Here is a 19,756-nt window from a genome sequence, read left to right on the forward strand (position 1 = left end):
AGTGGAGGCAGAGGGTGGCTGTTGTGGTTGGCAGCCATTTATAACCCTCCCTCCCTCCATGAATTCGTCTAATCCTATTTTAAAGCCATCCTGTACAAGGGAGTTCCACAGTTTAATGGTGTGCTGCACAAAGGAAGTCCTTTCTTTTATCTGTCCTGAATCTTCCAACATTCAGCTTCATTGGATGTCTACAAGTTCGAATGCAATGAGATTGGGGGACGGGGACTGCCTACTGGGGGAGCAAGTACAGTGGTACCTCGGGTTACAGACGCTTCAGGTTACAGACTCCACTAACTCAGAAATACAGTGGTACCTCGGGTTAAAAACTTAATTTGTTCTGGAGGTCCGTTCTTAACCTGAAACTGTTCTTAACCTGAAGCACCACTTTAGCTAATGGGGCCTCCTGCTGCTGCTGCGCCACCGGAGCACGATTTCTGTTCTCATCCTGAAGCAAAGTTCTTAACCCAAGGTAATATTTCTGGGTTAGCGGCGTCTGTAACCTGAAGCATATGTAACCTGAGGTACTACTGTAGTACCTCAGGTTAAGAACTTTGCTTCAGGATAAGAACAGAAATCATGCACCGGCGGTGTGGCACCAGCGAGAGGCCCCATTAGCTTCAGGTTCAGAATGGTTTCAGGTTAAGAATGGACCTCCGGAACAAATTAAGTCCTTAACCCGAGGTACCACTGTACATGCATTAAAGTTGTTAAGTACGGTACATTTATTACATAAGCAAACTGAAAAGACCCAAGACAGAGCAGAGAGTGCAGGCAAACCATCTCCTGCAAGGCAGATGTCTGGCATATCCCTGAATCCCTCTCGCCATCCTGGGGCCTGGAAACCAAAATGGTCAAAGGCCTGGAAACGGTGCCTTATGAGGAACGGCTAAGGGAGCTGGGCATGTTTAGCCTGGAGAAGAGGAGGTTAAGGGGTGATAAGATAGCCATGTTCAAATATATCAAAGGATGTCACATAGAGGAGGGAGAAAGGTTGTTTTCTGCTGCTCCAGAGAAGCGGACACGGAGCAATGGATCCAAACTACAAGAAAGAAGATTCCACCTAAACATTAGGAAGAACTTCCTGACAGTAAGAGCTGTTCGACAGTGGAATTTGCTGCCAAGGAGTGTGGTGGAGTCTCCTTCTTTGGAGGTCTTTAAGCAGAGGCTTGACAACCATATGTCAGGAGTGCTCTGATGGTGTTTCCTGCTTGGCAGGGGGTTGGACTCGATGGCCCTTGTGGTCTCTTCCAACTCTTCTATGATTCTATGAATTTCTGAGGTTACCGGAGCGTCCTGCCCACACCCTTATTCTGGGAGAAAACAACAGGAACAAAGGTGCCCCGGGAAAGCTTGAGAACAAACACAGGAAAGGCTTATTCAGGACTAGCAGGTGGGATTCTGCTTCCAGTAAAGCCCGGGATGGCGATGCTCTGGGTGGAAGCATGCGATATCCCCAACCAAAGGGTCCTCCTCCTCTTTTTCAAGCTGTGTAAACACCAGGCTACTGAAATGTTTGAGCTCGCCTGGTGCCAAGGCACGTCTCGCGAGGCTGCGCCGGCTGATGAGTCAGCAGCTCTGGGGCTTTTCCCACCCACCCTCCTCCGGCCAGATGCACAGGCCAGGCATCAGTCAGCAGTTTTACGTAAGAAGACGACACACCTTTTCAGCCCTGACTCTCTCGGCGGAATCAAAAGTGGATAGAGGAATGTTCCCCCTCTTCTCTTGTAACGCGAGAACCCCTGGAGAGCCAACAAAGCTGAAAGTTGGAAGAAAAGAAAGTCCTTTTTTCGTGCGGCAGCTAGTTGAACTGTGGAACTCCCTGCTGCAGGGAGCCAACTTGGATGGCTTTGAAAGAGGAGTGGACAGATTCATGGAGGAGAGAAGGGCTATTGATTGCTGCTGGCCAGAATGGCTCTTCTCTGCCCTCCACAGTCAGAGGCAGCGACCGCAGGAGGCGAGAGGACTCTGGTCCTGCTTGCCATTTTCCCATTGGGGCATCTGGTTGGCCACTTAGAGAACAGGATGCTGGACTAGTTGGGACATTGGCCTGATCCATCAGGTCTCTTCTGGGGTTCCCTTTCCCCTTTTCTGACCCTCCCGTTTCCCAGCCAGGAGCCCTGGGTTCTTTGCCCAATACTGTTCACTCCACCTCCCACCCCCTGCTCCGTTTGTACACCCTGCCCTGTTCTTGACGTGATTTGATTTCCCCCACCCTGTCTTCTCCCTTTGCGCAGGGTTCAGAGTGGAATGCCTCCAATCTGGAAGATCTGCAGAATAGAGGGTAAGTCCCAGAACATGGCCATGATGAAATGTCCTTCATCCCACCCAGCAGAGAGCAAAAAATCAGTGACGGCCCCCCAGTTCCACTTGGTTGCTGGGGGGGGGGTGTCTTCAGACCAAGGCAGGGATAGCCAGGGTGGTGCCCTACAGACTATTGGGACTCCAATGACATCTGGGAGGACTCAGTTTGGGAGCCATTTCCTTCTCTATGGCCTGTCTCGCCACTCCAGGAATCAGCTCTATCACTGTAACCCTTCGGCAGCAGACCCACAGCCTTCCATGTGCTGCTGAAATCCAACTCCCATCATCCCTGGCATTTGACCGTGCTGCCTGTAGGGGCTGCTGGGAATTGGAAGTCCATCAGCATCCATAGGGTCCAATGTTGGCTGATGTGGACCAGAACAACAGTCAAGGTTCCGATGGCCGTGTGTTGGGGATTTATGAGCTGTGAGGGTGGGCATTATATTACCCTTGGGGGTCTCTTTGACTCTACCATTCTATGATTCTTAGACATTTCATAGGGGTGGGAAGGATTCACCTCACCCCTGGTTTTTATTTTATTTTATTTATTTTGCTAAACCTCAAGGAGTTTTTTCTTGTCCACTTTGTCCCTTGTTTTGGAAACACAACTGTGTGGGGTGGGGGGGTGTCTAACACCCCCCTAAACCAGCCTTATTGCCCTTTTGGCTTCAGGGTGCGGTACATTCTGAACGTCACCCGAGAAATCGACAACTTCTTCCCTGGCGTCTTTGAGTACCACAACATCCGTGTTTACGACGAGGAGGCAACAGATCTCCTGGCTTACTGGAACGACACCTACAAATTCATCTCCAAAGCAAAGCAAGTTCCCTTTTTATCTTTATGTTAAAAGCATGTCCACATCCGTATAGCATGTGGGCCTATAGCTAAAGATACTCTGTTGTATCCACCGCTAGACTTACAGTCTTCTTCTTTGGTGATCACTTGTAGCTGAGTAAGATTGTCTTCCATAAACAGGGTTTCAAAAGTGAGTCCATAAGTGACTGTGGAGGCCAATTCTGGATCCACACGTCCTTCCACAGTGGGGGCATGGGTCTCCGGGCGGGAGTTCATCACAGTGGTAAGCCAAAGGTGCCTTCCTCTTAGCACGTTTCTCCCTTTCATCCTGAGTTCGAGTGTCTTCAAAGCCCATGACACCTTTGGTCAAGGCTGTTCTCCAACTAGAGCACTTGCAGGCCAGTGTTTCCAAGTTGTCAGTGTTTATACTATATTTTTTTAGATTTGCCTTGAGAGTCTTTGAACCTCTTTTGTTGACCACCAGCACTACGCTTTTAAGTTACCATTTTTAAGTTCGGAATAGAGTAGTTGCTTTGGCAGACGATAATCAGGCATCCGCACAGCCTTTACAGTTAAAGCACTTTGATGCCCCGTTAAACTGTTGTGGCTCCCCCCCAAGAATCTTGGGAGCTGTAGTTTGTTGAGGGTGCAGAGAGTTGTTGGGAGGCCCCCGATTTCCCCGCACAGAGCTACAATTTCCAGAGCGGTTTGACAATCAATCCCTCTTCATAGGGAAGAATGGGAATTGTAGCTCCGGGAGGAGAATTGGGATGGGGGGGGGGTGTTTCCTCCTAACCGCTCTCAGAACCCTTAAATAAGAATGAGATGAGCTTGCTGGATCAGGCGAAAGGGGGCCCATTGAATCCAGCCTCCTGTTCTCACTGGGGCCGACCAGATGCCCATTGTGGGAAGCCAGCAAACAGGACCTGAGCATAAGAGCAACTGGGATTGAGAAGCATCACTGCCTCTGACTGCGAAGCTAATATCCACCCATCGTCTCCATGAACTTGTCTAAATGTGTGAGTGTGAATGAGGCCTGCGAGTTTCAGAGGATCTACTCTAATGACCCATAGAGAGAGATGCAGATACATATTGTGTGTACGCATGCACACACACAAAACACATATTGCCAAACTGGGGCTGAGGTGAGCTTTGGTCCACAACATCAGGAGAGCACCAGTTTTGCAAGGTCTTGAGATATATATGGCATTTATTGATTCCGTCTGTGAGACACTCTCACCCCAGCAAAGCCGTTTGAGTGATAACTCCGTTGGGAACTTGGGTAACCTTCCTCCCTCCCCCTCCCTTTCCCTTTATCGTCTTGCAGGAAGAACGGATCCAAGTGCCTGGTTCACTGCAAGATGGGGGTCAGCCGGTCGGCCTCCACGGTGATTGCCTACGCCATGAAGGAGTACGGCTGGAACCTCGACCGGGCCTACGACTACGTGAAGGAGCGCCGGACCGTCACCAAGCCCAACCCCAGCTTCATGCGGCAGCTAGAAGAGTATCAGGGCATCCTCCTGGCCAGGTGAGTCCAAAACAGCCAAGACTGCACCTCACATCCCTGATTATGGGCAACTGGGAGCCAGAGGGTGTTTCATGGAATGCCAGCATCTGGCTTCTTCTGAATTTCAGCTTTCACACACAGAAATGATATAAATCCTTGCTCTCTTTGATGCAAAGTTCAGGAAACTTTTAGAGCTGCAATAGCGCTCTCTCTCTCTCTCTCTCTCTCTCTCTCTCTGTGTGTGTGTGTAAAAAAGGGGGCATTTTGGAAGAGCACAAATGCATAGTTTTTAGCTTAGTTGAATATCTTTTTACCCCACTTTTCTGCAAAAAAGAAGAAGAAGAAGACATGGGGAGCAATCAATGCATTTTTCAAATGGGATAAATTGCCAAAAAAATATGTTGGGATGCATTTAAATCAGTTGTGATGAAAACAAAGTCAGTAAGAACTGTTGGTCATTGAAACTGATGGGGGAACTTGGGGGGGGGTGACCCCAGCAGGAATGAATTAAAATTTAGGTCATCCTTTTAAAAAGCTTTTTAGCTGTGCGCACTGTGTGTGTGTGTGTGTGTGTGTGTGTGTGTGTGTGTGTGTGTCCCACAACCTGCTTCCCCCAAACAGCAAAACAACTTTGCTTTCTGGCTGGCTTTCGAGGGGCCTGTGTGTTTGTTTGTGTGTTGCAGATTCCCCCGGCTTCCCCTTCCCCACCTTCTCAAGTTCCTTTTCTTATGCAAAACTGAAGGGGTTGTTTTTGTAACGAGAGACCCCCATCATCTGATTGGGAAAAGATGTCTCAATATGTCATGTGTCTGTGTTTTCCTTCTCTCCCCCCCCCCAACTGTACACATGTGTGTCCTCGGGTGACCTCCAGAGAGCGGAAAGAGAGAGAGACGGCTTGTCCTGCCAGAGGGATCCCAGCTCACGGCCACGTGGTTCCCAGGTGGCTTTGCTGTGGATGTCGGGCCTTTTGAAAAGTGTGTGTGCGTGTGTGTTGGGGTGGCACATGGCAAGGGGGGGGGGCGGCTAGCAGCAGGTTATCTGCACCGGCCCAAACTTCTTAATGTTTGGGAGGTGCTTGCAATGCAGATTCTACAGGGCCCATCGCAGAATCCCATCCAAAACAAACAAAACCCCAATACTTGGCAGTTGCTATAAACCACATTTCAAACATTCAAAGCCCTTTGCGCACAGTTATCTCGGCCGTCATCCTTGCGACAAGCCTGCAAAACAGGCCTGGGATCCTTGAGACGCATCCAACTATGCTCTACTCAAGAGTAGACCTGTTGGAGTTAATGGGCCACAATCAGTTGTGCCTGTTCTGTTCAGTAGGTCTACTCTTAGTAGGACTAAACATTCAAATAAAAGCTTATCTCCCTATTGCACACTGTGGTTGAGGTGTAGTAAACGAGTGGTTCCGAGGCTCACCAAAGTTTTCCTGAGCATTTTTATGATGGGATCCTGATCTGGACAAAGAGGTTTATTAATATGCACTTTTGAAATCTCTGTTAGGCAATGTCATATTTGCTCCAAGAGGCACAGGGGAGGGCTACAATGGCTAAATTCTGCCTCCACAGGCAGAAATGCTTCAGAATACCAGCTGCTGGAAACCACAGGAGGGGGAGAGTGTTGCTCTTCTGCTTAAATCCTGCTTGTGGGTTTCCCACGGGCATCTGGTTGGCTACTATGAGAACAAGATGCTGGACTAGAAGGGCTAGTGGCCTGATCCAGCAGGCTCTTCTTATGTTCTTAATGCCCTTTCCCCACCACCACCAGCACCCCCAAAAAAGCAAAAACAGCAGGTGGATGTTTCCTCTCCAAATCATTGAGGTCAAGGAGGTGCTGGCATGGCATAATGGTTAGGTGTGGCATTATTTGGGCAAACACCATTCCCAGTAATAATAATAATAATATTTTATTATTTATACTCCGCCCATCTGGCTGGGTTTCCCCAGCCACTCTGGGCGGCTTCCAACAGAACACTAAAATACAAGAACCTATTAAACATTAAAAGCTTCCCTAAACCGGGCTGCCTTCAGATGTCTCCTAAAAGTTTGGTAGTTGTTTTTCTCTTTGACATCTGGCGGGAGGGCGTTCTACAGGGCGGGTGCCACCACCAAAAAGGCCTCTTCCTGGTTCCCTGTAACCTAGCTTCTCGCAATGAGGGAACCGCCAGAAGGCCCTTGGAACTGGACCTCAGTGTCTGGGCTGGATGATGGAGGTGGAGATGCTCCTTCAGGTAAACCGAGGCCATTTAGGGCTTTCAAGGTCAGCACAAACACTTTGAATTGTACTCAGAAACGTACTGGGAGCCAGTGTAGGTCTTTCAGGTGTTATATGGTCTTGGCAGCTGCTCCCAGTCACCAGTCTAGCTGCCACATTCTGGATTAGTTGTAGTTTCTGGGTCACCTTCCCAGGGATGGTTCCTTGTAATCTAAACAGCGAACAGGGGACGCTGCCTTCAAACCACAAAGGTGAATGGCATAGAGGAACCTGACTTCCGGATATTTAGCAAAGACCCACCAAGTCCGACATCCTGTTCTCACAGTGGTCAGCCAGATGCCCCAGTGTGAAGCCCCCCAAAGCAGTCTCTCTCCCCCCAACTCTTGTTCCCCAGCAAGTGATAATCAAAGTTTATTTGTTTATTTCACAAAATGTGTGATTGTATTAAAAAAAACCCTCAAAAGTGGTTTACAGAAAAAACCAACAAAATCAATTAAAAAGATTAGCAGCCATAATTTAAGGCCAATACGTGCAGAAAGTCATCAGCTGCCTCCACAGTAATTTGATCACAAATCTGCAAGAGTGGAATTTTGTGTTTTGGGGTTCTTTCAGGATTTAATATGTCATCTGTCAGTATTCATGATCCGTGTGGGGTGTGCATGCATACTTTAGTTCTCAAGAAGCGTAGATCAGGTTGTTGCAGATTGTAGAGGCTGCTTTGAGCACCCAAATGGTAATTATGGTAAATATAATTGTGCTCTTATGAGAGGCAATATGTGGCTGTTACAATGAGCAGCTGTTGACCAGCAGCTAAAAGTACTGTAGTCCAGAGAAACCTTCTTGACCCCTGCCTTGCGGCCTTGTTTACCATCGCTGCCCACACCGGGGCAGATCATTTGCTGATTCACATTCATATGATTAGCTCTTGGGTTTCAGATCCTGACTCTGCAGGGAAGGTTGTGGTTCTTGGGTTACACCTTTGCCAGGTGTGAGAGTGGGCTGTGGGGCCAGGGGGTTTTCCAACAGCAACTGCTTTTTGATGCACTGCCAAGCCACATTCCCTCCCACTAGCAAGATCCTTCTATTCTCTTGGACCTCCTTCCTCCCAAAACTCCCTGTCTCTTTTTTCCCTGCGCAAGTTGTGGGTTTTTCCTTAGAAACCTAACAAGAACTTCACAATAGACTGGCTGCTGGGTCAGACCAGTGACTCATGCAGCCGAGCATCCTGTTCTGGCAGTGACCAGCCAGGTGTCCTGACGGGAAGCCCCAAAGCAGGAGCTGAGCGAAACAGCAACAGTCATCCCGTTTGTGATTCCCAGCAGCTGATATTCAGAGGCATAGTGCCTCCCACGGTAGAAGCAGATTGTAGCCACCTTGACTAGCAATGTTTGATAGCCTTATCATCCCAAGAATTTGTCTAAGCCCCTTTAAAAGCCATCCATGTTGGTGGTATTGTTGTTGTTGTTGTTGTTGTTATTTAATTAAATTTGTGTACCTGCGGGTCTCAGGGTGGTCACAAAGTAAAACCACAAAATGCATAATAAAAATAAGAACAAAAACAACCCAGTCTCCCCCAAAAACCCATTTTAAAAGGGCATGGAATGTCAAAACAGCCCAAGGTCTGGTTGAAGAGGAACGCTTTTGCCTGGCGCCTACAGGTACATAATGAAGGCGCCAGGCAAACCTCCCTTGGGAAGAGCACTCCACAAATGGGGAGCCACTGCAGAAAAGGCCCCGTTCTTGTGTTGCCGCTCTCCGGACCTCTCGGATGCACTGTGTGAATAATTCCATCCTTTTCTCTGTCCTGAATCCTTTTGTCTGATGTTCTGGTATTATGGGAGAGGGAGAAAACATTGCATGTACTTCTATCAACTCCCCTTATTTTCCTTTACTTCTAACTCTAAAGCCCTGGATATTTATAACTTTGGTGCTTCTCAACAACCCTGCCACAGTTAAAGTGGAAGTGATCCCGATTCTTGTGCCCCTGAGAACATGCCATGTACTGGTGGTGGCCCTTGGAGGAGTGTGGCCTGCTTGACACACCTCCCCTTCGTCACCTCTCGTATGGCTACATCAGGAGGGCTGCTACCCTCTCTGGAGCGCAGCTTGCACTGAGAAGGGGAAGACAGAAGCAGCGTCCCTGGCTCTCTGGCTTTGGACGGAGTCTGTGCTCCCTCTAGGGGCCAGAGCTTGTAAGCTGTGGAGCAGACGGCACAAAACACCCGCAGCAGCCAGGCTGCTGCCCTTCTTCTCACCAGCTGCAACAACATGTTTTTGTTCCCTGGAAGAGAGCTGCCCTCCGTGTCCCCGGTGGCAGCGGCACGATTCTGGGAACAGGTGGCCGAGCAGGAACAAAACCAGCATCTGACCAGAGATGGCAAGCACCTGACTTGAGCATTGTGGTTGCAGAGCCCCTTTGCAGGGCAAAAAACAACCTCCCCCTTCCTGGATCCCAACCCAATAGTCTATATTAGAGCTTGAGAGCTGTTCCAACAGAATTGTGCAAGTCTGGTCCTCTGTCCATCATCAGAGTTGAAGGGCACTTTTCCACTCAGGCAGAAACACTTGAGGAGGGGAGTGCCAAGCAGGGGCAGTAAGGGGGGGTGGCCTGGGGAGAGTCCTGAGGGCCAGATGGAGAGGGCTGCAGGGCCGCATTCAGCCTCCAGCCCTGAGGATCCCCCCTTTAATAGGCACTGTTGATTTGTACGATACAGTGGAATCGCATGTCTCTTGAGTCCTGGCTCTGCCTCCAGGAAGGGTGCTGTCAGCAGCAGGGGACCAGCTGTTCTCCAGAGTCCTCTTCCCAGCTCAACAGGTGTCCCTGCTTTGGCACAGAGTGAGTCAACACTGGCAATTTGCATAATACACGGAGGCCCCTTCATCCTTTGGGACAGAACTCTGGTTGTTTTAGGGGACCAGGAGAGCCGATCACGGACTAACCCCATCTCAAACGCAGCGCTTCCGTCCCCTCTCGTGAACTCTCCCCATGCTGCCTTTTCCCCTTTGTGCCTTTTGTCTGAGCGGCTTTCGAACCCAGTGCTGATTCTCTCCCCCTATCTCCTTCCCCGCAGTAAGCAGCGGCACAACAAGCTGTGGCGCTCACACTCCGACAGCGACCTCTCCGACCACCACGAGCCCATGGGCAAGTCCGGGATGGAGGTGAGCAAGAAGGAGATCACCACGTCGGCGGACCAGATCTCGGAGAGCAAGACCTCCTGCGGCCACCACCATGTGCCCATGTCCCCTGGGCCCATGACCGCCAGTCCGCACACAGAACACTTGTGCCATCTGGGTGCTGATGCCGCCGGGAACTTGTGCAGCATCGAGCGGGTGGTGCAGCTAGAGATCACCACGAGAGACTTCAATACCGAGCAGATGGAGGACAAGCTGAACTTGAACAACATCAATGGGTGCTCCTCCGGCTGCTGCTTGGACGACTCAAAGTTCTCCCTGGATAATTGCAATGTCTCGGAAGCCTTGCTGCAGCAGCGAGAGGCCTTGGGGGCAGCGGCAGAGTTCCCGGACTTGGCAGTGGATGACTTGGAGAAGGACGCCCTCAAGCAAGGAGACGGGAACATCCACCTGGTGCCCATGGAAGAGCTGGAGTCTTGCTTGCAGGACGTCTCCAACCATAACTCGCCCAGCCCCCCTCCTGTGACCTCCGTGCCAGAGGAGGCGGACTTTGGCGCCGACCGGATCGACTTCTTCAGCGCCTTGGAGAAGTTTGTGGAGCTCTCTCAGGACAGCCGGCCACGGACTTGTTCCCACTCCAGGACGGAGGATCAGGGGGGCGGGAGGAACGGTCTCTCCAAAGTGTCAGGGCTGGAGCTGTCGCCCTCCAACCCCACGGAAGATGCTCAAGGAAGCAACTCCTCGGACAACTCGCCGCAGCCGTCCGAGGGGTCCTCGGTGGAGGAGGAGCGGCTGAAGGTACGCACGGCAGGCGGTGCTTTTCTGCCAAGTGTTTTGAAAATAGGAGCCCCTGCCAGAAGTTGAATATTGGGAGTGCAAGAGGGGGGTGAGGGAGTAAACGACATTGAGGCACAGAAAGATTGGAACAGTGGCAGGAAAGATCAGAATATTTATGGGGCTGGAACTAAGGCAAAGTGATCCACTCAGAGGCCATTGAAGTAGGGGGATCTTGGAGGGGGGCAGGTCACAGAACTCAGCAATGCTCTCCCCAATTCCTCATGCTAATGTTCGCCAAGTTTTAAGGTGTCCAGAATGACTTCGATGGGGCATTGTGAGGCTTCTAAATGTGGCAGCCAGCAGGGTGAGGAGCCCTGGGGACACAGCGATGGAAGTTGGGCCCTACCCTCAGAATCCACTGCCACACCATTTGTTTCCCCTCTAAGTTAGAAAGGTGGTGAACTACAGAATATTTTGTCAAAACACGTGCTGAATGCTGGGAGCATTTTATTTGTAAAATTCTAACATTCTTTTTTCTCTCTTAAATTTAAAGCTTTCTGAACCGAGCCGTTCGGGTGGCCTGACTCGTTCTCACTCTGAAAACGCCATCTCTGTGAAAGACATCATCACCGAGATCGAATCGATCCGCCAGGGGGCAGGGCAGGGACAGGCGAAGACGGACGCCTTGAACAATCCGGTCCTGGTGTCGAAGAGAAACACGGTCCATGAGCTCCCTGCCGAGTCAGCCTGGGAAAGCAAGCCTCGGAAAGCCGAGCCGGGCGAAGGCAGTGGCTCGGTCCCAAAGGAGGCGGCTAGCGAGCCTTTGAAACCGGACCGAGAAGCCACTTCAGCCCAGCCGGTGCCTTCTTGTAAGCTGGATGTAGAAGATGACGGCAACTCAGGAGAAGACTCGGCGGAGGGCCATCCGAACCCCGGGCCCAAATGGTGTCCTGGATCGGTACGGCGTGCCACCCTGGAGTTTGAGGAGCGCCTGCGGCAAGAGCAGGAGCTGCAACACTCTACCCCTGTTGTCCTGCTACCCATCCGGAAGAACTCCAGGATCGAGTCCTCAGCAGTGGCCGATCCCACAGCAAAGGGGAAGCACGAAGAGCCATCTCACGAGCCGGCCCAGTTCTCTGGGGAGAAGGTAGCCTCAAGAGCTGGGGGTGCAGAGACTGGGGCTGGTTCGGAACAGCCCCCCGAAATGCCGCCGACGTCTTCTCCCCCACGAGATGGCCTATTGGCAGAGCTGGAGGGGAAGGCCAGAGAGCACCGCTTGGTGGTTTCTCTGGAAATCCCGGACAGCCTCCCAGCCCCTGGCCTGCTGCTTCCGAAAAGGATTGAAATCATAGAGTACACCCACGCGGTCAGGTTGCCCAGCCCCACTGGGCTGGAAAGGGGCCGAGATGACTCGGAGGAAACCAAGATGGCCACCACCTCATTGGCAGTGGACGAAAACTGCAACGCTGCTTTATGTTCCCAGAATCTCCCGGGAGCCTTGCCCAAGCCGGTACCTTCCGAGCCAGAGAGCAAAGACTTTAAGAAGGCAATTTTTACCTTGGGTAGCCCTGGGGAAGATGCTGTCAGAGGACCGGCTGACATGCGCACCTCTCCTCCTGCGAGTCGGGCAAGGTGCCCCCCTCCGCCGCCCTCCAGTCGCCAGCCCTTCGTTTGCTTGCAGGGGGTCACTCAGGACAGCACAAGCACCGACCCTGAGCCAGCCCCTCTGGGGGGATATGCTGGCAACGGACAGTTTGCCTTTGAGGAGAGGGGAGGTGCTCTGCGCCGGAGGAGCGAGGGTGCTTTGACACACTGGAGCCCAGAGGACTATGACCTACGCACTCATAAGGTGGGCACGGGTGCCAACACTGTGGGGGCTGCTGCCACACCTCTCCTTCGCTGCGGCCTTCCTCACAGCTCCAGCAGTGACAGCATCAGAGACCTGAGGGGGGATGCTGTGAGGCAGTGGGCAAAGGACCTTGAGGCCCGGGTCCAGCAAGCAGGCCTCACGCTCCCTTCTCAGATGAAGCGCTCAGCGTCACTGGCAAAACTGGGCGGCCTGAACTTGTCAAAAAACGACTTGCCCTCGGGGAACCCCTTCCCTTCCAGCGCCAGGCCAGCCGCTCTGGAATCACTCCGGGGTCCCTCCGACCACGGGGAAGCACTCTTGCAGGGCGGCCTAGCTTTGCCAACGCCAGATCCTGCCCCCTCGTCGTTGCCCGCCCCCCAGCCCACGGCGCATTTTGTCAAGCAGCTCAAGATGGCGGCCGAGTCCATCGCCCTCAGCAGCCCCGTGGAGAGGCCTCTGGCGCAGTATGCCAAAGAGTTCAGCCTAGCCCAGCAGCTTCCGGGTGCGAAATTGACTAGCCCCCTAGAGGCCCCGCTGCCAGGGCTGGCGACGACGCCCCACCCGCCCCACTGGTTGGCTGTGCTCCCCCGGCCCCAGCATGGTAGAACTCGACCGCCCAGAAGGCTGAGAAAGGCAAATGACAGGAAACGAACAACCAACCCGTTGTACAACACCATGTGAACTCCAGCCCTCTCTCTCCCCCCTCTCCTCCCCCCCACAACAACTTGACTTATTTTGCAACACCCTCGTCGTGTTTTCTCCAAATGGGGCAGATGTAATATATATTGAAACATGCACTTTATTGGTTTAATTTTTATATGTTCGTTATTTTTACTGTTTCTGTTGCATGTGGGTTTTGAGGTGGCTGGTTTTCATGGTTCTCCCCATCCCACCCCCCTGTGCAAATGACTGCAAGATCACAATTCCCCCCCCCCCTTAATTTTTTTTAAAAAATGTTTTAAGCCCTTAACGAACCTCAACACTTAATTTTTTTTTTGTTCTTAAAAGAACACCCCTCCTTTAAAACAAAAGAGAGAAGGGAAGAAAAATATCTGAAATGCTCTCTTTCATTGGGCCAAAAGAAAGATGCGCTTTTATTGTTTTAAAAGAATTACAGATTTTGTGGCAGATGGGGTTGCAGAAGGAAGAAAGGAAGACAGTTAGGAGGGAAAGGAAGACCATTGGGAGGGAAAGGAAGACCATTGGGAGTGAGGGGTGTTCTCTTAAAACAAACTTCATTCTTTTTTAGGGGTTTAACCCTTTCATTACTTGAATAAAGCTGTGGGCCTTTTCAAGAATATGGCCATATCATCTGTTTCCTTTCTCCTCTTCCACCCCAGTCCCCCTTCTTGGTTCCCCTTCCTCCTCCTCCCCCAGTCCTGAAATTGCCTAGCCTTCTCTCCCTGCTCTGATACAATCCAGAAGCTGACTAGTTTATACAAATATATACCCCCACCCTTTGTGTTCTTCTCCATCATTCCCTGACGCTTCTTGCGGAAAGGCTTGTGTCTCTTACATTGTACATAACAGTGCTCATGTAGATAACTCATTGGGGGGGGCAGCGGCATCTTTTCGTTTTGGTCCCAGAGGAAAGGAGCGATGTGGCATCTCTTCTGCAAACTGGAAAATGAATTTGCCTATTTAACATCGTTTTCTCTGCGGTTAACCAGTGGCAAATCTGCAAACACTTTCTGGAACGGGCTTAACTCCTTTTCCCTTTTCTCTGACACTTGCCTCTCTTCCGTTATTTCTTTCTTTAAAAGGTGATTATTTCTGTCAGCTTGTGCCAAATGTATGCATGTTTCTCTCTCTCTGAAAAGCAAAGAAAACCTTCAGCTTGCATGATCCTCTTGTTCCCAGTGCGTTGTCTACAAGGCACAACTGTCCAGTGTTTTAGCAAGGACATCTGTTGGCCCTGCGCGCCAATGCACTCCCCGTCTTGCGCACACATGTGTGCCGTTACATTTTATTTTTTCTGGAGATCAGGGTTTTTTAAATGTCCTCAAATAACACGCCCCAGTTGTGCCGAGTTCTCTGCTGCGCCAAGACCTCGTGTGTCAAACTGTGGTCCCAAACTAGCGTCTCTAAATTTCCATGTTTTTATGGAGAAGTCTTTTGACACCTCCCATCTTCTGATGCACCCAGGAAATTTTGCAGGAATAAAAGAATAACCCTGCTTCCTAATGAGAAAGAAGTAGGCCATTTTAACCCCTTCTCTTAGGAGAACAGGCTGGCGAATGCTGCACTATAGGAGAATATCATGAAAAGATATATTTTGGGGGGGGGGCTGCTTTCCCACAAGCCTCCGGCAGGTAAGAGAGAAAGGAGATCCCTAAAACTAGCCAGGGGAACTTGTTGCCAGTCAAATATCCCTTCCAAAGTGGAAAGTGGCTGCTATCATCACTGCATGTTGACATTTGCCTTGATTCTTTGTTTAAGCCTCAGCAAAGATGGGTGCTTCTCAAATGTGAGAGAATCGTCTGTGACTAAATTCCAGGCGGATTTACTTTATTTTTTTCAGACCTCACAGGGGTGTTGAGGAGTGTGTGCCTGCCTCCCTCTTAGATTTCCTCTTCCTCGTCCCCTTTCCCCACTGCAGGTCCAGGCCTCTTGTGAACTTTGCAAAACGGAGAGTTCTGTAAGCGTAAGATGTTTTGCCCTGATCTTTTGCTGAGCAATTCTCCCGGAAATCGGGCTTTGTGTGTTGTTTTTTTGCAAAGTGTCTTTCTGATGACTTCTCTGCCAGAGCCCCAAGTTGGACTAGGAGCTGTTTTACCTTCCATTGCTTTCAGAATCCAGGGTTGGCATTGAGGCCTCTTCCGGAAGCCAAATCTGTGCCTTCTGTCTCATCTCTGCCAGGGGTTTTGTTGTTGTTGTTGTTGTGGGGGGGTATCCCCCCCATCTCTGTCCCCCTCTTAATATTAAACCCCTGCTCTTCAACTTTGCACTCCGTGACCAATCCCAAACTGCCACGTTTATCAAAACTGGATTTCTGAAATGCATCGTAGCTGTTGGCGAGTTTTGTTCTTCTGTATGCAGATCTGCTTGTGGGAAGGAAAACAACTATACCACTGGTTCAAAGCATGGCTGTTGGTTTGTTTCTCTGTTTTAGAAAAAAAAGGGCATTTTCATTCTTACTCCAATGTATAAAGTTGATGTTTTCTTTCAGGGCATCTTCCCCTCTTTCTCCCGCCTCCCATTTTTTGGGGGGGCTGCCCTGCGAATGTCAAAAATGTTCAGCATCATCTCAGCAGCAACTCTCCCTCTCCCAGTTTCCAGCTCTTTGACCTAGCTGTATACTGTGAGCTTTTGTTGAGCCTTGCACAAAGAGAGGGGTGTGGAGATCTGGGTGGGTGTCTCTCTCTCTCTCTCTCTCTCTCTCTCTCTCTCTCTCTGTGTGTGTGTGTGTGTGTGTGTGTGTGTGTGTGTGTTGGGTCCTTGCTGATTCTGTATGTGGACAAAACAGATCTATATAAATATATATAATATTTTCTGTACCATGCCTTCAGCTGAGTCTGTATCCCCCTCCCCATATCTCCCAGTTGTCAGCTGGCTCTCTCTTTCTCTCTGTTGTGTGTGTCAAACCCACTTGGCTTGTAAGAGAATGATTTCACCCTAAACCGCAAAACTGGCAAACCACCACTCCTTTTGTTTATTTTTTTAAAATTGGCAGGATGGGAGTTCTGTCTTCCTTCGATGCCTCTCCCCTTTCTGGGGGCTTTGCTTCCCCCCCCCCCCGCAACCAAACAACTCAGCCTTGGATGGATCTCTCCCCCATCCACAAAAAGTTGCCATCTCAACACGCCTGTCCAGAGCCAAAGGGCTAAAGGTGGGGGGGTCACTTTGCTTAACTCTCCAAATCGCCATTAGATGCCCCCTTTGGAGTGATGCTACTCCCCCCCCCCATGGCTTGTGCTGGGGAATATCCCTTCAAACCTCAAAGGAGGCCACCAAACAGGGGAGACACACACACCTACCGCTTTATTGATTTCCCAGCCCAGGATAAACTCTGGCTGTTGAAATGGGCTGTGCCTACTGGAATAGCAAGCCCTGTTGTGGAATCCAAATATCCATGTTTCGCACTGATAGCAGGCCTTGGTGCCTTTTTGGGGGGGTGGGGGAGCTGCCTTCAAGGCTGTCTCAGCCACTTCAGGTCGAGAATTTGGCAAGAGCGTTGTGGCCTCTTGTCTTGATCCATCTCTCTCTCTAAACGCAGCCCTGTCCTACGGTGATTGTGGCTGTGGGTGTCTTTCGCAAATTTGGAGCCCTGCACTGTCTTGGGGGAGAAACACCTCCTTTTATTGCTGGTCTTTTCTTTCTTTTTTACATATCCTCCCCCTGCCCCTTGACCTTTGCTCTCCACCCACCCAAGAGTGGCTTGTACCATAGACTTTTGCCCGACAAAGGTGTTCGGCTGTTTTTAAATGTGAACTACTGCGTTTTCAGGGTGCGGATTCAACGTTCTTGTTACTGAATAAATTTTTATTTTGAGAATCGAGTGTGTCTTGTCTGAATCGGATTGCAAAGGTGGGGTTCATCAGTGGGCCACGAAGGAAAGTCAGGAGCCTGGGTCACCAGCAGCAGGGGCAGGCCCCTTAAAATTTCAGGTACCACCTAACACCAACATTTGTAAGTCCTCGATCTTTTAGTGTGGCAGCCCCTACATTTTGGAACTCCCTGCCCATTGAGCCTTCACTGTTCTCTTCTCAGCACCTGGTAATAACATTCTTCTTTACACAAGCCTACCTAGATGTTTAGGAAGTTGAAGCAGGTTTCAATCCAGTTTTAGTCTATTTTTTTCTTTCTTTCTTGTTTCATTATTCTTGTTAATTTTTCTTGCTTTATTCTTCCTGTCAACCACTTTGTGGTTGTTGTGGTTGTTTTTAACAGTCGAGGGGTGTATTTATGAAATAAATTATGTAAACCACTTGGTGAGGTCCACCTGAAAAGCCAGTATATCAATAATGTAAATAAATAAAATAAATTTTATTTATTTCATAAAATCTGGTATATTGGCTGATTGTAAATAAAAAAGCAAGACCTCAGAGTGGTTTACAGAGGGAAGGGGGGGGGGACAGATGGGGCTGGGCAACCTGCAAAGGGAGACTCTGATCCTAAAGCTCTGCTGTCTTGTGCAATCTCTTCGGGAGAAGAAAAGGCTAAGGAGTAAACTCCACAAATCAAGAGTGGTTAGATGGTGCCTTGTAGGCCTCCTTCCGGCAGCCCAGCTGGTGCCACAGAGATCTTGTTCTGCTTTCCTTTGGACCACATCAGCGAGGTCGAGAGGGGGGTCTTGTCGTCTGGGCAGCCCAGGACCCCCAAACTTGTGTTCTGGAGAGGTCACTTTGGTGCTGCTAGTGAAGCAGTCTTGCCCCCCCCCATACACTCCATTGTCTCTTGAGACAGCTGCCAACAACAACTACACTGAGAGATCAGTCGGGTTAGCCTTGAAATACTTCTGTTCATAGAATCAGAGTGGCTAAGAAGTGTTAATAAATAGGGGGTTTTTTGCTCCTTTTTTACTTGCACTTACTCTTGTGCAAGAAGTGTTTTACACAGCAGTCATCTTCTTGTCAACGTACTAGAGGCAATTGGCATCACTTTACAAGCAGTCCCAGGGTACAGCTCTCCGTAGTGGGGGAGGGGATGGATTCCATGCTAGGGAGCGTAAAATCATAGAATTTTAGAGTTGGAAGGGATCCATGAGGATCATCTAGTCCAGTGATGGCCAAACTTGGCCCTCCAGCTGTTTTGGGACTACAGTTCCCATCATCCCTGACCACTGGTCCTGTTAGATAGGGATGATGGGAGTTGTAGTCCCCAAACAGCTGGAGGGCCAAGTGTGGCCATCAGTCCCCTGCAATGCAGGAATTGCAGCTGAGGAATTGCAGGCAGGTGGCTATTCAACCTCCGCTTAACACCTCCAATGGAGGAGAGTCCATTGATTAGGAAAGGGGCTGAATTTTTTTTATTTAAAAAAATGGGAATAAATGACTGTTTGCCACATCACAAAAAAAGGATTCTGCAGAGCTGGGATATGTGTAACCCAAAATGATAGCAACCGCCCCTTGCAAAGACAGGTTGGTTTGTTTATTATTCCCTTCCCCCATTTTTTTACACTTACCCGCTTTCACACGAGAAACCAAATTTTGTTTTCAGAAACAGTGGGCAGGGGATCTCTGAGGATATATTCTCTGCATCCCTGGGCAAGAAGGAGATGCTGGGTGCTAACATATTGATGCTTTTGAATTCTGGTGCTGGATGCTCACTCGAAGGACAGATCCTGAAGCTGAGGCTCCAAGACTTTGGCCACCTCACGAGAAGAGAAGACTCCCTGGAAAAGACCCTGATGCTGGGAAAGATGGAGGGCGCAAGGAGAAGGGGACGACAGAGGACGAGATGGTGGGACAGTGTTCTCGAAGCTACCAACATGAGTTTGACCAAACTGTGGGAGGCAGTGGAAGACAGGAGTCGGATACGACTAAATGACTAAACAACAAAGCAGCCAATCTGTATTTGGGAAATGCCTTTATGCAATAGCAAAGGGTGTCCAGCAGAGGGCCTGCAGCCTAGAACTATGCCCCATGACCTCATAGCACAGGGGGTCCTCAACCTTTTCAGAAGCCTGCATCCTTGGTTCCATAAACTCATTCCCAGTCCTCCTTACCTTACCCTTTAAAAAGCATTATTTGGAACAGCACCTTGCCCAACCCACTAAGGCAGATAATAACACAAAATTCAAAACAGCCAATTGTATTGTTTTACACGTTTATTCAAAATCCAGTTAAAACTATTTAGTTTAATGGTTACTGGCGCCTGTCTGTCTCGGGAGGGAATGGAGGAGTTTGCCTTTGGGGGTGAAGTCAAACTGTTGGCAGGTTGCAGAGCTAGGTGGCCCACAAGGGACAAGTTGCTTGTGGGCTGCCTAGCTCCATATTACCAATGGAGTGTCAGAGTTCAGATCCCTTCTCACCCTTGAAGCTCACTGCTCTAGTCACTGTCTCTCCGCTTAACCTACCTTACAGGGTTGTTGTAAGGGCAAAATGGGCTGGAGAACTATGTATACCACCTTGAGTTCTTTTGAGGAAGGTGGGGTATAAATGTGATAGATAGATAAATAAATAAGCAGCTTTAAATGTGTCCTCTGGGTTCACACGGGGGCAACACCAACTAAT

The 19,756-nt window shown here is 49.9% G+C and overlaps 1 protein-coding gene across 7 annotated transcripts in view; it reads left to right on the forward strand.

Moving 5' to 3' along the window:
• Positions 1 to 17,075, forward strand: part of SSH2 (slingshot protein phosphatase 2) — a 122,461-nt gene extending 105,386 nt beyond the window's left edge. For 5 of the 7 annotated variants that reach the window (XM_083715000.1, XM_083714996.1, XM_083714998.1 and 2 more), the window contains 5 exons: positions 2,235 to 2,281; positions 2,974 to 3,124; positions 4,428 to 4,624; positions 9,895 to 10,753; positions 11,286 to 17,075. In XM_083715000.1, coding sequence (XP_083571126.1) covers positions 2,235 to 2,281; positions 2,974 to 3,124; positions 4,428 to 4,624; positions 9,895 to 10,753; positions 11,286 to 13,262 — 3,231 coding nt within the window. In that variant the 3' untranslated portion in view covers positions 13,263 to 17,075. Of the gene's footprint in view, positions 1 to 2,234; positions 2,282 to 2,973; positions 3,125 to 4,423; positions 4,625 to 9,894; positions 10,754 to 11,285 lie in introns of all 7 variants that reach the window. The other 2 variants (XM_083714997.1, XM_083715002.1) reach the window with 1 other exon arrangement.
• The last annotated feature ends 2,681 nt before the right edge of the window (positions 17,076 to 19,756 follow it).

The sequence above is a fragment of the Podarcis gaigeae genome (genome assembly GCF_964106915.1).
Source record: "Podarcis gaigeae genome assembly, chromosome: 15".
NCBI classification, from domain to species: domain Eukaryota; kingdom Metazoa; phylum Chordata; class Lepidosauria; order Squamata; family Lacertidae; genus Podarcis; species Podarcis gaigeae.